A 15,780-nucleotide genomic window follows, 5' to 3' on the forward strand; every position below is an offset into this window, starting at 1 on the left:
ATTGCACTATAAATGTTTTATGCGAAGCATATTACTAGAGCTACACTACAGCCCGTCGAGCGCGGCTGTGGAGCTACCATTGACCTTTAGCGTGACCACGTGACACCACGTGACAACATGACGTCACAGCAGAGGAGAGATGGGCTGCCGGCTCGCGCGGTCGGCCGCGGCGGTGGAGGCTCCACATCAGAGGCGCGGCGGCTGACCACGTGACAACATGACGCCACAGCAGAGGAGAGATGGGCTGCCGGGTCGCGCGGTCGGCCGCGGCGGTGGAGGCTCCACATCAGAGGCGCTGCAGCTGACCACGTGACGCTACAGCAGCGGTATAAAGCTGAGCTTGCCTCGCGATCTCGCTTCGGCGAGCGCGGCTTCGGCCGTTTATCTGATTTTTTCAGCAGCGTCCGCTCCGGCGGACGCAGTTGTTGCTGCGACGCGCGTCTTTTCTTGCCTTTTTCTCTTTCCTCTGATCTCTGACCTCTCCTCTATCTGCACGTTGGCAGCGGTGGTGGCTTGGCTAGAGCCAGTAGCAGGCCCGTGCAATTTCCTTTTCATCCTTCTCTCAGTCACAACAACAACAACTCCGGGCAGTGAGAGCATCTGTTCTCGCTTCGGCGAGCGCGGCTTCGGCCGCTTATCTGTTTTATGAGCAGCGTCCGCCAGTTGTTGCTGCGACGCGCGTCTTTTCTTTCCTTTTCCTCTTTCCTCTGATCTTTTAACTCTCCTCTGTCTGCACGTGGCAGCGGTGGTGGCTCGGATCGAGCCAGTAGGCAGGCCCGTGCAATTTCCTTTTCATCCTTCTCTCAGTCACAACAACAATCTCCGGTCAGTGTATCTGTTCTCGCTTCGGCGAGCGCGGCTTCGGCCGCTTATCTGTTTTCTGAGCAGCGTCCGCTCCGGCGGACGCAGTTGTTGCTGCGACGCGCGTCTTTCCTTTCCTCTCTCTCCTTCTTCTGATCTTTTAACTCTCCTCTATCTGCACGTGGCAGCGGTGGTGGCTTGGCTCGAGCCAGTAGCAGGCCCGTGCAATTTCCTTTTCATCCTTCTCTCAGTCACAACAACAGCTCTCCGGGCACTTACGAGGCGGCCAGGTGTTGAGATGCCGCCTAGAAGCAGGGCTGATTTGAACGAGAAGCGAAAGCTTCAGCGTGCCACAGAGACCGATGAAGAGCGGGATGAACGTCTGGCTAAGCGGCGTGCTCAATATGCGGCTCGGCGACAACGTTCTACAACAACTGAAGAACAAAGCGAGGAACTTTACCAAGCCTAGCCATCAATATGCTTCGCATCTGACTAGGCTTAACCTTAGCTAAGCCTCAGCCATTTTTTTCACCACCGCCACCACTGGCAGCGTTGCAAGACGCTCTCGCATTCCACTCTTAGAGAGAGAGAGAGAAAAAAAAAATTACCGACGATTACGTTACTTCCTAATGCGAAATTTGAGCGCAGCAAAGCTGTTTCACCTTTTCGATAGATTGAGGCAAAGAAATCGAGCAACACATGTATGCGCTATCACAGAATTTTTTTTTTAGCAGACGGAGGACTTCCATCGGTCGTCTCGCTCATGGCTCAGAAAGAACTGGCAGATAATTTCGCAGTGGCGCACGGCAGCGGCAATTTCGGCTCGGGCGGTGCACATATACAGATCCGCCGCCACCGATCTGGCTCTCTGTTTGCCACCGCACAGGGGTTGCATTGGAGGAGGAGCGAAGAAAGGAATTAAGTTCGAGCCGGCGCTTTGACAACCGGAGACTCGCAGGAAGAGGGGGGAGGCGGGCGGCGTGTACACCCAGCGGCAAACGATGGGGGCAGAAGCGCGCGCAGCAAGCGGACAACACGATAAAGGAGGAGGGAAGAGATAGCAGCGACTGACTGATGCCGCTGACGCCGATAGTGAGTCAACCCCAGCTGCGGATGAAAGGGGGCGGAGCTGGTTACGAGGCCGACGACAACGCCGACGACGACGCGAAACCCAGGAACGGACGCCAAAGAGCTGCGCTCTAAAAACTTTATTGTACAAGGAATTCGGGGCACGCCCCAGGGTCCCCGCACGACCCCACTGCACTCAAGTGTTTATGTTCCTAAGGTCCATAACACTGGCAGCCCGGCCGGTTGCGAGGCGAAGCTTAACATCTTAACCACACATCAGTGACCCAAGCAGGAACACCGCATTTAAGGCTTTCGCCTCACCGCACTTTACGTCAACAAAGCGCCCCCCCCCCCCCCTGAAATTTTTCTACTAGTGCATAAATAATATCCGTAATTCCAGGGGGGGGGGAGGCACCGCCCCCCCTTGCCCCTCCTTCCGGACGCCCATGATACAAGTCCAACTAGTTTACGTGCTTGTCTCCTTTGCTTCCATAAAGAAGCGCGTTCTAATTGAATAAAGATCGGAACGTAGCCCTTAGCAACACTTTCTTTTGACAAGTAGACTTCGGTTGTGATGGCGGCCCTGGTTCAACGACGTGAATGAACCAGGCCAGGGCCACGACCTCCTTTATAGAGGGTGTCGTGGCCAGGGCACAGGAAAAACACCGAGGGGCGCTTTCCTGAGGGAATGAATGAATGAAAAACTTTATTGTACAAGGGTTCTTTCTCGCAGCGTAGGTGGAGCCCTCAGTCCAGGGCCCCAGCGGCCTTTGCAGTCTTGCGAGCCCTGTCGATCAGCTTGAGCTGCTCTTCAGGCTTTGAGCTGGACAGTGCAGTCTCCCACTGCTCCGGTGTTGGTGTGTTGTTTATCGGCGCTGCCCGCGTTTTCTGACAGGCCCATGTAACGGGCCGGCTTGCACGAAACAAATAAGACCGGCTTATTTCCAGTCTAATCTTATTCGCGGTCTAAAAGCTCTCTCGGTTTTGAAGAAAGGAAAGGCGCATAGATGGTTCACTTTGTCGGTGAGTGCCTCAAGTGCGCACGAACGCCGACTAAAACATTGAGTTACCGAACTTTCAGTCGGAGTTCGTGGTGCATTTGAGGTGTCCACTGACAAAATGAAGCAGCTATGCGCCTTTCCTTTCTTCAAAACCGAGAGAGCTTTTAGACCGCGAATAAGATTAGACTGGAAATAACCCGGTCTTATTTGTTTCGTGCAAGCCGGCCGTGGTAAAGCGGGAATAACACCCGGTCAGCCATGCCGCGAGTATCGTTATACACTGCGCAAATAAAGCATCACCACGCGAGCCCGTGGCGATGTGGGCCGATCGCGAGCTCGTGGCTGTTCGAAACAATGGTTGGTTGGTTGGTTGCGACTGAAAGAAGGATGAAAAGGAAAAGTGCACGGGCCTGCCAACTGGCTCAAGCCGAGCCACCACCGCTGCCACGTGCAGATAGAGGATAATTAAAAGATAAGAGAACAGAGTAGAGAGAGTAAAGACGCGCGTCGCAACAACTGCGTCCGCCGGAACGGACGCTGGCTGAAAAAAAAACAGATACACGGCCGCAGCCCGAAGGCTGCAAATCGAATGCCTCCCCGAGGGAGGGCTTAAAGGCCCTCCCTTAAAGGCCCTCCCTCCACGTCCTAGTAGTTGTCAGGACCGCGCGTCGGAAAAAAATCGTATCATGCCAACCCTTTCCTGCAGAATGTTCCAGATATGGTGTCATAAGATTGAGCGTTTCGTGCAGCATAAAGTTACTTGTTAGAGTCTAGCTCATGGCAGGGATTCGAACCGGCGACCTATATCGGGGGAACCGGCTATATATAATCGGGGGGGGCCCCCCGTATTATGCGCGGTTCGGATGTCCACCAAGACAAGTGAGACTACTTTGTCAATTCCTTTCCTCAAAAAAAAAACAATTTTCATTTTGTCTAACGCGCAAGGCATCGCGCCGAACGGGTGAATGCGTTCCGTGGACTCCCTGGCAGCGCTTCGTGGCTTTGTCACGCTCCACTCAAAGGCGAACCTTAATTTTTTAAGAATCGGCTGCACGCCTTGTCGTGCTTTCTAAGGGCCGTGCCTTCAATTTTATTGCGAAAGCAATACTACGCTCATGAATGGCCTTTCGCGTAGCAGCGGCCGATAGCCACGTTTGACCTTTAGAATGACCTCTGACGTCATACCAGGGTGAGAAGTGGGCTACCAAGTCGAGTCGTCGCGCAGCGGCGGCCGGTAGCCACGCATGACATTTAGAATGACCTCTGACGTCACGCCATGCCTAGTGACGTCACAGAGTGACGTCATACCAGGATGAGAGATGGGCTATCAAGTCGAGTCGTCGCACAGCGGCGGATGATGATGATGAAAAGCCTTTATTTAATAAAAGAGCCAGTAGCAGGCCCGTGCAATTTCCTTTTCATCCTTCTCTCAGTCACAACAACAAACAACAACATTTCTTAAAGAGCCCCGCAATGGGTGGAGTCCCTATTCCGGGACCCCATTGGTCGAAGCCGCCAGCTTAGCCCTCTTGACCAAAGCCTTTTGGGCCTGAAGGTCCGAGCAGCCAAGCAGGGCCGCCTCCCATTCCTCTCTGGTAGGGTTGGGGTGGGGGGAGAGAGCTGAGTTGCGCTGGCAAGCCCAAACCATGTGGTAGGTGTCAGCAACCTCGCCACAGTGTTTGCACCTGCCAGTGAACGCGGGATCGAAGTGTTTTAATACTGCCGGGCACAGCATTGTATTAGCGGCGGCCGGTAGCCACGCGTGACCTGTAGACGCGGCGCACTGCCTTCCTTCTTTAGACTCGGCGCGCCGCGTTCCTTCCGTTGGAGGCGCTGCGCTCGCTTTCGCGACCTACCAGGCTTAACCTATTAAGCCCCCGCCACTTTTCTTAAGAACAGCCACAGACGTGCGACCGGCCCGCATCGCCAAGGGCTCGCGTATTTCTTTAATATGTCTTCTATCTGCACCTTTGCCGTTGATTAAGAATTGAAAACGCTTAATCTCATTATTAACAACTCTCTCAAAAATAAACAAATCTGATTACTTTTAAATCAAAGCCAATGAAACATCAAGGCATCGCCTAAGTACGTTCACCACATTACTGACTATAAGGATCGATTGTTTCAAGTTTAGTTACTTTCCGCGAAGCTTCAAAGATTGGGACTCTCTTCGAGGCTCTGCGGTTTTGTCCACATCTTTAGCTGAATACCTGCGTCATTTAGATACGTTTGTGAGTGCTGCGGTTATTTTTCGGTTATTGAAGCGAGCTGTTCTTGTTTCTGATGTGATGTATTTTAAGGCGAAAGCCTTTAATGGCTCGTACTGTCGTGACCAAGACGTGTTAGCAAATTTGTCCGCGTTTCAGATTGGTCGAAATGGTCGTGACGTCACTGCGCGCGAATTTTGACGGGGTCCACCGAAATATGTGAGACAGTCACTGCGCAATTTCCTTTCCTCAAATAGAATTTTCGACTGGTGTCCACCGAGATATGTGAGACAGTTACTGCGCAATTTCCTTTCCTCAAATACAATTTTCATTTTCTTCATTACGGCCCCTCTTTCTCTTTCTTCTTTCACTCCACTTCCTCCCTTCCTGTATGGTGCGTCATTAATTGACAGTTAATTAATGCACCAACAGAATGTGAAGTGAACAATCGCGTAGCAGAATACAGCACTCAGGCTTTCGCCGTTCACCACTTTAGCCGCTAAAGTTCCTCGTAATTTTTTAGAGCGCAGCTCTTTGGCGTCCGTTCCTGGGTTTCGCGTCGGCGTCGGCGTCGGCGTCGGCGTCGGCCTCGTAACCAGCTCCGCCCCCAATGTAACGCTTTTCAATTGGTCGAAATGCTCGTGACGTCACAGTGCGCGAATTTCAAATGGGGCCAATTGTACTTTGGCTAGTAACCATGCAACCAATCAAAGGGATCGTATAGTGATGCTGCAACTAAGTTGGGCTGAGTTTAGTTAATTGCTTAATTAATCAATTAGCCTAATTAATATAGAGGAGAATGAAGAGGTCAGAAGAAAAGAAAAGAAAGACGCGCGCCGCAGCGACAACAGCGTCCGCGGAAGGACACGCTGCTGATAAGATAACAGATAAGTACGAAGCCGCGTTCCCTCCACCACCACGCACTTCCCCACTCAGTAAGACGTTGCTCGTTTCATATACGTTGTGTCGAACATCCTAGACAGTTCCAACAATTGACAGGTTAATGACAGAACACGATGGATAGAAATACAAGAATATAAATATGAAATAGCCTAATTAACCTTTCTAGTTAGACCGCATAAATCAATAACACCGAGAACGAAATTGGTCGAGTTGGGGAATCGAACCAGGGTCTCCGGAGTGCGATACGAGCACGCTAGCCACTCCGTAATGCCAGCTGAATGGTTTGGAATGAACGAAGGCGCGTCTAGCTAATACGGCGTCTTCGTTCACTCCCATCTTCCCCCTTTCCCTTACGGCGAGGTGCAGGTGTCCACCCAGATATGCGAGAGAGATACATTTCCTTTCCTCAAAAAATAAATTTACCGTCCAGCAAGGCGTACAGCCGAATTGGCGATGGCGTTCTGTGGACTCCCTGGCAGCGTTGCAAGACGCTGTCGCGTTCCACTCTTACAGGCGAAGCTTAACATGTTAACCACACATCAGTAACACACGCAGACAGCCAATGGACGCGTCATTCGCTGGCAGCACTTGATTCACCATTCACAACCACATTCTTAACGTACGCTCCCTTGCCGCACATGCCAAGAACGTACACCACGATCACATTCTGCGCCATTCCTCTGTACTTTGCTTTGCTGAAACCTGGATGGATCCCGAAGAGCCTCTCGAAATCATAGATTTCCTGTACTGCTGTGGTGCTCGCAGAGACCACAACAGAGCGGCGGGAGTCGCTATCTACTTGCGCACAGGTCTCTCTGCAATATCAGTCGAAATGTTTGGCACGTCACATGAAGTTGCCGAACTGTGCGCCGCAAAGTTGCCCAACGGCTTGCTGGTAGTAGCTGCCTACTTCGCCCCTGCCGCACTCACGAAAGACGTCGTGCACTTCCTGCAACTCGCATTAACCGTCCATCGATCCACACCGATGTTAGTAGTGGGGGACTTTAATGTTGACATAAAGACAAACAGCAATTTCCTAACACTTATGCGGGAGAACATCCCGTTCCTCTCGCTCGTAACGCGTCCCACGGCTGTGACAACCTCGCGAGGCACTTGTATAGATCTCGTCTTTGAGAATCAAGCATTGGTGTACCAAGTCGAACATATATCAGTCTATTTCTCCGACCACAAAGCTTCCTTCATGACTGTCAAGAACTGTTAGTGGAGTCTTTGTTAAAGGAATACGTGTGAAAAATAAAAAAAAAAATCTGTGATAGCGCATACATGTGTTGCCCGATTTCTTTGCCTCAATCTATCGAAAAGGTGAAACAGCTTATTTGCTGCGCTCAATTTTCGCATTAGGAAGTAACGTAATCGTCGGTAATTTTTGTTTGGTTTATGTGTATGTTTAGAGGCTATTTTCTATTAGCTGTTGTATAGCTGTGTTTTGCTGCGAAAGAAACCCTACGCTTGTCGTCGAGCCATTTCGCGGAGTTCTGGAAAGGCCAAGCTGCGCATGCGCGAGGAGCGGGTGACGTCACACGGCGCACAGCTGGCGCGCCGGGGCCACCGCCGTCGCGCGCTCTCCATGGCCTCGCCGACAGTCTACCTCTCTCTCTCTTTCTTTCTCTCTTCCCCTCTCTGATGCGCAGCAGTGATTGCGCATGGCCATCTGCGTGGTTTGTGGTGCATATAAAATTGGTAGTGGCCTAGCTCGAGGATTTACCATCCGAGCAGGGGAGTCACCAGCCCCGGAGGAGCTCTGGACCGACCGGGGGGCTGGGTATTTTGAAACACTAAGTCTATACAGGGGTCTGAGATACAAATATCCCCCACCACACAAAGAGCCAAGCAAGGAAGAAGCCGCAAAATGGCGGAAATTACAAACAGGCTCCTTCCCAAATTTATACATACTAAGCAAGATGTTCCCAAAGCAATACCGCGCCACATGCCCTTGGTGCGAAGCGAGGCCAACACTATACCACATAACATGGGAATGCGATACAAACATATCGTTTCACAAACACGACACACCAAGTGCGGAGCAATGGGAGAGGCGGCTCACGAGCTGCGAGCTAGAGGCCCAAAGGGCACTCATAGCATACGCAAGCGAGGTGGCCAGACTCAGTGGAGCCCTGGGCTAGGGGCCCACCCAAGGCTAAGGAGGCGACCTCAAGACCTGAAGACGACCTCCGCCGCAAGCGAAACTTAAGAAATCAATAAAGTTTCTACTCACTCACTCACTCATTGGCGTTGTCAACGTTCTACACTGCGATCATTTTAAGGAAAGGAAGGCGAGCGCGCGCGGCGAGACACGCCAGCTGTGCGTAGTGTCGTCACTTGCTCCTCGCGCATGCGCAGTATGGTGGTGCAAGAGCACGCGAAACGGCGAGACTGTGGGCAGTGTAGCTCACGCAACAATATATGGCTACGCGCAGATGTTGCTTTCGCAATTCTCCAGGTTTAACCAGAGCTAAACCAAAGCCAATTTTTTTCAACATATGTCTGTTCTTGCACTTCAAATTTTACTGTTCGTCTTTGACTGTTTTATTTTCCGCTCCTGTTAAAGCCATTTTTGGGACTGACAATATTAATAATCATGAAATGAACTCAATATAGTTCTTGAGCAAAGCTTGCAAGATATGGGAGGCATGTGCACAGTCAAATTTGAATGTAGCAGCATCTTCGGAGATGGTGGTGGTGAAAAACTTTAATATTCAAAGAAAGTCTGGGGGTAAAAAAACCCTGCTGCATGGTCGGTATCCTTAGTCCGGGACACCGCACGACGAGGCCCCGTCTCGCGCCCGCTTTACTTGAGCCCTTTTGGGACTCCAGTGTGGAGCAGTTGAGGAGGGCAGTCTCCCGTGCCTTTCGTGTGGGGGTGGGGGAAGAGGGAACGTGAGGATTCTCAGTACATGCCCACACCATGTGAAAGATATCGCAGATCTCTCCACAGTGCGGGCAGCGCCCATCTGTGTTCGGATCGAAGTATTTTGCTATGACAGGCCAGAGAAGAGTTCCTGTCTGCAGGCGTCGCAGAGTTCGCTCCTCCGCCTTACTCAGCCCCTTGGAGAGGGTAGCGTGTCGGGCCACCTGACTGTGTACCGCTGACCATATATGGACACCAGTGCTATGTGCTTACCTGGTTTCGTTTTTCTGAACGGATTAAACGTTACTAATGCTACACAATCAACGAAGGGACCAAACCATTGTAGCACACTAATATTTTCAAGCCATTAGCTTGAATTCCTTCGTTTTTTTCTGAGTTATAGTTAAAGTAGTCAAGTTTACGAAGCGCTTTTTCGGAAATAATTCTTCCTTTGATTTCGTAGAAATAAAGCCTGAGTCCGCTTGCCGACGTTTCAACAAGAGGACTTCGGAATACAAGTTCCGTTGTCGATATGCTGGTTAGCGGACTGGGGATGCCCCTCCTCCTCCCCCCTACCAATGTTCGTTTTGTTTTGTGGCGTCTCTAGAGCAGAGACATGTTTTCCCAAGACCAAGGGAAATGAGGCCCGTAATATCATGCACATGTGATAGATACCATGCAAGCCACCTTGCGCATCTTCAATGCGAAAGCACAAGGCATGGCAAAGGCAGTCAGCTTTAGACACTTTCTCGCCTCTTTACTGTGGGCTTCCACTCTTCCTACACCGTTGGGAACTCAAAAATTCGCCTATTTATTGTAAGGGTCAATTTCACAACCATCGTTACATCTCAATGATATGTCAGCAAAGGCCCTGTGCATATTGTTTCACGAAAACAATATTGCCCTGCAAATAACAAGGACTATTGTATATGGTATTTGATGTGGGTAATAAGAACATTCGCAGAACAACACGACCAGTTCGGCACTGCGCGTGTGAAGCGCGTAATAGCAATAAAAGCCGCGGAATTCTGCTTTGCATTGTTCTGAACGTTCATTTGTGTTTGTGGTTTGTACACTCAATCAGCACTTTCTCTTCTGTCATTCTACGGGATCAGCGTCCTCTACGCGTTACAGTTATAATTGTTATTATTAAATTACAGTGATAAATAAGCACAAAAGATAACATATAAAATTTAAGCACATACACGATAGCATGTACAGTAATGCGAAATAATGCCACCGCTGTTAGGCACTTCTTTGGCGCAGCACCTTCTGCTCATGCGGCGTAACCGGCGTAACTCTGCGCGAACGAGACGAAGTTAAAAAAAGGGTCAGTAATTTGGCTGTCTCTTGATCAGGCCTCGCCGCTGAGAAGGCACATTGTCTAAAATAGAGAGGAGAAAGTGGAGAGAGGAATGGCAGCGAGTTTAACCAGACCAGGTCAGCTGATCGCACTCCGGCGAGAATAGGAATAAACTGACGAACACATCGCGAAAAAAGGGAGGACCACTGGTAAGTCACGTGTATGTCAATTCACACAATCTGTAAATAGTCTGGATGTCTAATAAGTCTCCAGGGTATCGCCTTCGTCGAAACTCAAGCGTGTGCAACGCTTCCGCCCATCCGGTTGCCGCCTCGAAAGCGACCACGAATCGCTGTAGCGTTTTAAGAGCCCACTCTTATATACGAGACAAGCACAGAGCAGTTGTGAGCACGCGTGAAGGCAACACCACTCCTAATGCTTTGTGAACCTCTGACACCTCTGGCACGGCCACGGCATCGTTTCCACATCACCACCGTTGACCACGTTGAAAATGAGTCTTTTCTTTGAGGCACGGGATGATGACTTTGCGAAAACACGGCACGGTCCCATGTCCTTGTTCTTCTGTCTGGACCAGCCATATCACAAAGGACCTTGAATCGGTATGGCTACACTTCCTCAAACGCCACCTTCTGTTCGCAGCCGGACACTAACTGCACTTCCCAGCCTTTAGGTCTCGCCAGAGTCTAGTGGTCTCCGCCGCGGTCAACTCGTGCTGCGCCAGGACCCCGGCGTACGAGCAGGGCGAGGCGGCCTTCTTCTTCCGGTGGTTGTAGAACTTCGCTACGCCTTCCAGGACGACCGCTTCCGGTCCTCGCGCCCTCTCGCGGCACATGCCCGTCACGTAGACGTCTTCGAAAGGGAACATGGCCGTCACCTGCGCGGCCGCGTACAGCGGCTTGATGGCGTCGTGCGTTACCACGTACGCGAAGCCGCTCACGAAGTCCGGCAGGCGCGCCTTGGCGAACAGCTCGGGCGAGGTGAACCACTTGCTGCCCTTGTTGCGGTTGGGCCGGAAGCCCTTCATGAGGTAGCCGTAGATGGCTCTCCGACGCTGCGTGGGTCTCGCGGCGAGGTAGTCTCGGAGAGCGGCGAGGTTTACGAAGGCGTCGTCGTCTGCCTTCACCAGGTATCTGCGGAGAGCGGCAGTGCTGTGAGCACCAATAACATGGTATTGCGCCTATGCGCTTCCGCAAAAACATTGACAGATTCTGTGGGAGCAAAACACAAGACACTGACGAGGGCACAACAATGATGCCAGCGTTGTTTTACCCCTAAGTGATGTTCATGTTCCTTTAAAAAAGAAACTAGCCCTCTTTGAAACGCCATTCAAAACATTTCCCAGAGGCTAAATAAATTGCTGACCACGTTCTGCGCCCTAAAAAAAAAAAATAAACTTGACATCTGTAGTCTCTTGCATGCTATTGAATCCTTTTTTTTCCCAAGTACTCTAGCATACGTAGGGGAAGCTACTGATGCTCCGGACGTCAGGATGGCTCCATTAAAAAGCACTGTGTGTACTTTACAGCGGTTACCGGACACAGCTAAATCCTGATCGCAATTACTGCACTTTTAATGCGTTAGTATTAGAACCCCTTCGTTGGAAAAATCTGTCGGTCTATCCATCCGTCCCTTTGAAGCCTCGGTTGGCATGTGGAAAAAGTGGAGAGAGGGAAATCCAGGAATAGGAAGGCGAAGAGGCGATGGGTCGCAGTTGGTAAAATGGCAACAGGAAATCCTCTGCACTCTCAGTGAAGAGAAAACAGAGCGAAAATGGGTGAGAGAAGACGAAGGGAGGGCGACGGGGGGTGCTGGAGGAGAGTGGAAAGGAGTACGGCGTGACACAATTTGGTTGACTGGATCACGCCAGGCGCTCCTACGCTGCAGGCTACAGTTCATTCACAAAATTTTGGTATTTGACTATATAAAATGAGTGACAGCTATAACGTGACTAAGCGAAATCTCGTCAATTCTGCTGCCACCTGACTATTTTTTATTTAAAAAAATGCGTCGTCATGGCACTGGATGAACAGAGACTCCTCCTGCGCTGTTAAGCTGCAGATGGTAATAGTGTCTTTATTAACACAAAATGACATCTATGACTTAGCATGACTGCCTGCGCGTACACGTTCAGAGGATTTTGGCTCTCTCAAGGTTATTAGAGAATGCTCGGTATAGTTGGGTCCGTAACGTGTTACGTCCTTAGAACTCTTTAATTACAGGGGAATGGTATAAAACCTGATAATACCGTTCTGTGGAGAGTGTAAGATTGCAGTTAACGTCCGAAACATGTCGGACCTCGCCATCTTGTTAAGTGACGAAATATTTTGTAGGGCGTGTCAGTAGACATTGAAGTGAATCGCTGCTGATGTCGTCATGCTTCACACATCCTAGAAATCACTTTCATGAAATGTATTGAATAAAAGAAGCAGCGAAATTCAGTCAAGGCGATCGAAAATCGTAGTGCGAAAGACGAAACAGTTTTGGTCGGAGATTTAAGCGATTGGGATACATACATATGAACTAATGCCTAATTTGTAATGAATTTAACATCTATTTTGGGCACAATAGACACTTTACAGGATGTATGATGTCGGAATAAAGGCTCCTACATCCGGTAGAGAAACGGATCACACAAGCATTTGCGTATCTTGCCTTTTTTTAATGCGTCTGTTGAAGCAAGCAGCCGTGAGCCGAAATTGCGGTCTCGTGCTCAGGAGCCAAACTCCTCGACTGGATAGTCAGTGTCGCCTGTTTATTTTATTTACACTAGCAAGCGACCACTAGGGATTCAGGTTGTGATTGTATGCGCTGGCGCGTATTTAAGCCACTAGTCTGATTGTGTTTTTGTCTGTGGACTGTATCCCTCCCCGAAAAACAAGTGGGTAAAATGTCACACTTAGCGTACCGACACATGAAGTCTTTGTCATGACATACCTGTAACCCGAGCAGTGCTGGTGCGCCCAGCGCAGTGCCGTCACAGTAGACAACGACAGGTTGTAGTAGGAGTCCGCGAAGTCGGACCGCACCAGGTCGCTGTAGCGATCGGCCTCCTGTCGCACCTTGTGCTCCAGAACTGGGTCCGAGCTTGTTCCCAGCACAAACCCCACGCGACACAACGCGGTGGCCGCCGAGCCCTTTCGCCCGCACTCGGAACCCCAAGTGTCTCTGACGAGTGTCCGCCTCTCGAAGTTCTTGACTGCCGACTGGACGAGCACGAGGAAGTAGACCGGCTGGCTGCCGTTGTTGGTGCACAGCTTCGGGTTGACTGTGAAGCGATACTTGGAAGGGTCGTAGGGAGGCAACCACGCTGGTCTCGGCAGCGACGCCTTTCTGCTCTTGTTGGCGGCCATGCCCTTGGGAACATACTTTTGGACAGCACGGCGCCTGATGCTTTCCTCGATGAGGATGGCGCCCTGCTTGTTCTTTTTCGCTCTCTGGGCGAGGACGCTGAGAGCGGCTTTAGACGTACGTCTTTGTTTTTCGATGTCGTCTTTCGCGATGTCGGCAATTCTTCTGGCGGCGGGGCTGGGCCTTGGAGCCACGTAAGCGGCCTCGGACGCCGCGAAGGTTCGCAGCACAGGTTGCTGCCGGCTTAGATACACGGGCGGACCGACGAAGCTGGCGGCGACGGAACGTTTGTGAACGTGGGCGAGGTAGAGCCGGTAGGAGGAACGCAGGAGATCGGGAACTTGGACGAGAGCGACGAAAGCGGCCAGCGAGATGGCCAGGCCGAAGCAGGACCTGGTGGCGTAGCGCAGGCGTACCTGTTAGAAACGAACGAGAGGAAAAAGTGTAAGAAAATCAGCCGCGCAATGGTGGCCGAGTGGCCGACGCTTAGACGTCGTTTTTTTTTCGGGACCTGTAATTCCAATCGTTTTATTCTCTGTAGTTCGGTCAGACATTGGCGTGAGGCTGTGAAGTGGGAGCGCTAAGAGTACGCAAAATGTCTCATGCCTTGTATGCTGTGAGCAGACAGAGGGCTCAGTGTGGCTAATCTCTGGTATCGTAAGAAAAGTAAGAGCGAACAGCGAGGTTTTCAAAATTTTTGTCTGCTGTAGACTGCTACAACTCATGAGTGAAGGGGCAGATGCCACTCAAAGAAGGCCTTCCAACCAATAGCATGTGCCGATTCTCATGATGCCACGGTTAATTCAATCCCTTTCAGCTGCCGATCTACTAGCCGCGACATCATGAGAATCGGTCGGCGCCAATGGCTGGATGACCTGCTGTGAAGGGCATCTGCGGCTTCGTTCTTGAGTTGCCAGCGGAGTGGAACTCCGATCACTTTCGGTTCCAGGTTTCTGTTGTAAATAAGGTTTTCAAGTGTCACCTAATTTAAACGCCTGTCGGAGACTGTCAAAGAGATCTTAAGGTTGCGCTAGAGCCCTCAATCAAACAAGCAAAAAACGAAACAAAATGATGCGATCAGGGCGGTGATAAAGTGAAGGAAATGACAAAGCTACCTTGTATAGAAGGTGAGCATCCTTTAGCATGATGCCAACTTCTGTTATATCTGCGAGTGCTTCATTGCCGACGTCGAGAGGCTATCATACAGTACACTAACACTGACTGGAGGATGAAATATGGACTCTGATTTATGGTTTATTCTCCCGACTTCTATTTTTCTCGAGTCAGGGCCCACAGCCTGCTGAAAATGCATTAGGTAGTTTGCGCATGAGAAAAGCACTTTTGCAAAACATTATACTAAGGCACAGGTTGGCTGTTACCCTTTTCGCCAGTTTGGAATGCGAAAAAGTGTAGGGCAAAAAAAGGCCTCTACAGCAAATTTAAAACAACGTAGTACGTTGCAGGACAAGTTTATTGAAACATGTTTCGCACTTTTGACAACCCGTTTCGAAGTTTTGTTCCTGCAACCATAACTATAACGATCCCGGCAGTTCGGATGCTGTTTACACTTGGGAGTTTTATTCATGAAGTATTGCAGCATGGCAGCTATAGGTGTTCGCATTCACTACTAATCATTTCTCATCATGGAAACATTTGCTGGAAGTTACACTCCCCGCATTAAAGATGTATATGGCCCTACTCGTTTTCACGTTCCATACTGCACTCAACTGTTGGTCGTAGTGCCATTCAGTAGTACTCCATAATTCTTTGTCCTTGGCAGTCAGGAAAGAAACATGCGGTCTTGCTTTACGCATGTTGTCATTCGGGGTGTATAAAGTAAAAGTTGCGACCCCGAGCTTGCTTACATCAACAAGACTATACGGGAGACGAATATGCTTCCCAGCTCTTTCGACCATGAGAAGTCGTTTCCCGCTGACTGCTTCGCTTCACTGCATGGCATCCCGTTCAAGGTTACGACGGACGTGTGCCATGATTCGCAATAGGCGCCCGAAGAAGCGTGATGCACGTTGCAAAAGATTGATCCGCCCAGATGTTCTTCACACGTTTGCCCTGCTGACTACTCCATGCAGGCGTCAAGTCTCCTTCACTATACATTAACGCCACGCATGCAGGAAATGCGTTGTGAAGAACACAGATTGCGAAACATCAGTACAACACCGAAGCCAACGCAGCGCCGCTCTTTGGAGTGTTGGGCGGTCTGAGAATGTTTATAAGCGCGTATGTCAGCGAAAGCTCTGA

The 15,780-nt window shown here is 50.4% G+C and overlaps 1 protein-coding gene across 1 annotated transcript in view; it reads right to left on the bottom strand.

Moving 5' to 3' along the window:
- Positions 1-9,640: 9,640 nt before the first annotated feature.
- The window catches only part of LOC149343609 (beta-1,3-galactosyltransferase 1-like), a 51,980-nt gene continuing 45,840 nt past the window's right edge, over positions 9,641-15,780 (bottom strand). The window contains exons 2-3 of the mRNA XM_089545973.1: positions 13,108-13,937; positions 9,641-11,303 (exon numbers count right to left, since the gene is read on the bottom strand). Of these exons, the coding sequence (XP_089402099.1) occupies positions 10,820-11,303; positions 13,108-13,937 (1,314 nt within the window). The 3' untranslated portion in view covers positions 9,641-10,819. The remainder of the gene's footprint in view (positions 11,304-13,107; positions 13,938-15,780) is intronic.

The sequence above is a fragment of the Amblyomma mixtum genome, chromosome 5 (assembly GCF_055824585.1).
Source record: "Amblyomma mixtum isolate Tamu chromosome 5, ASM5582458v1, whole genome shotgun sequence".
In the NCBI taxonomy this organism is placed as follows: Eukaryota; Metazoa; Arthropoda; class Arachnida; order Ixodida; family Ixodidae; genus Amblyomma; species Amblyomma mixtum.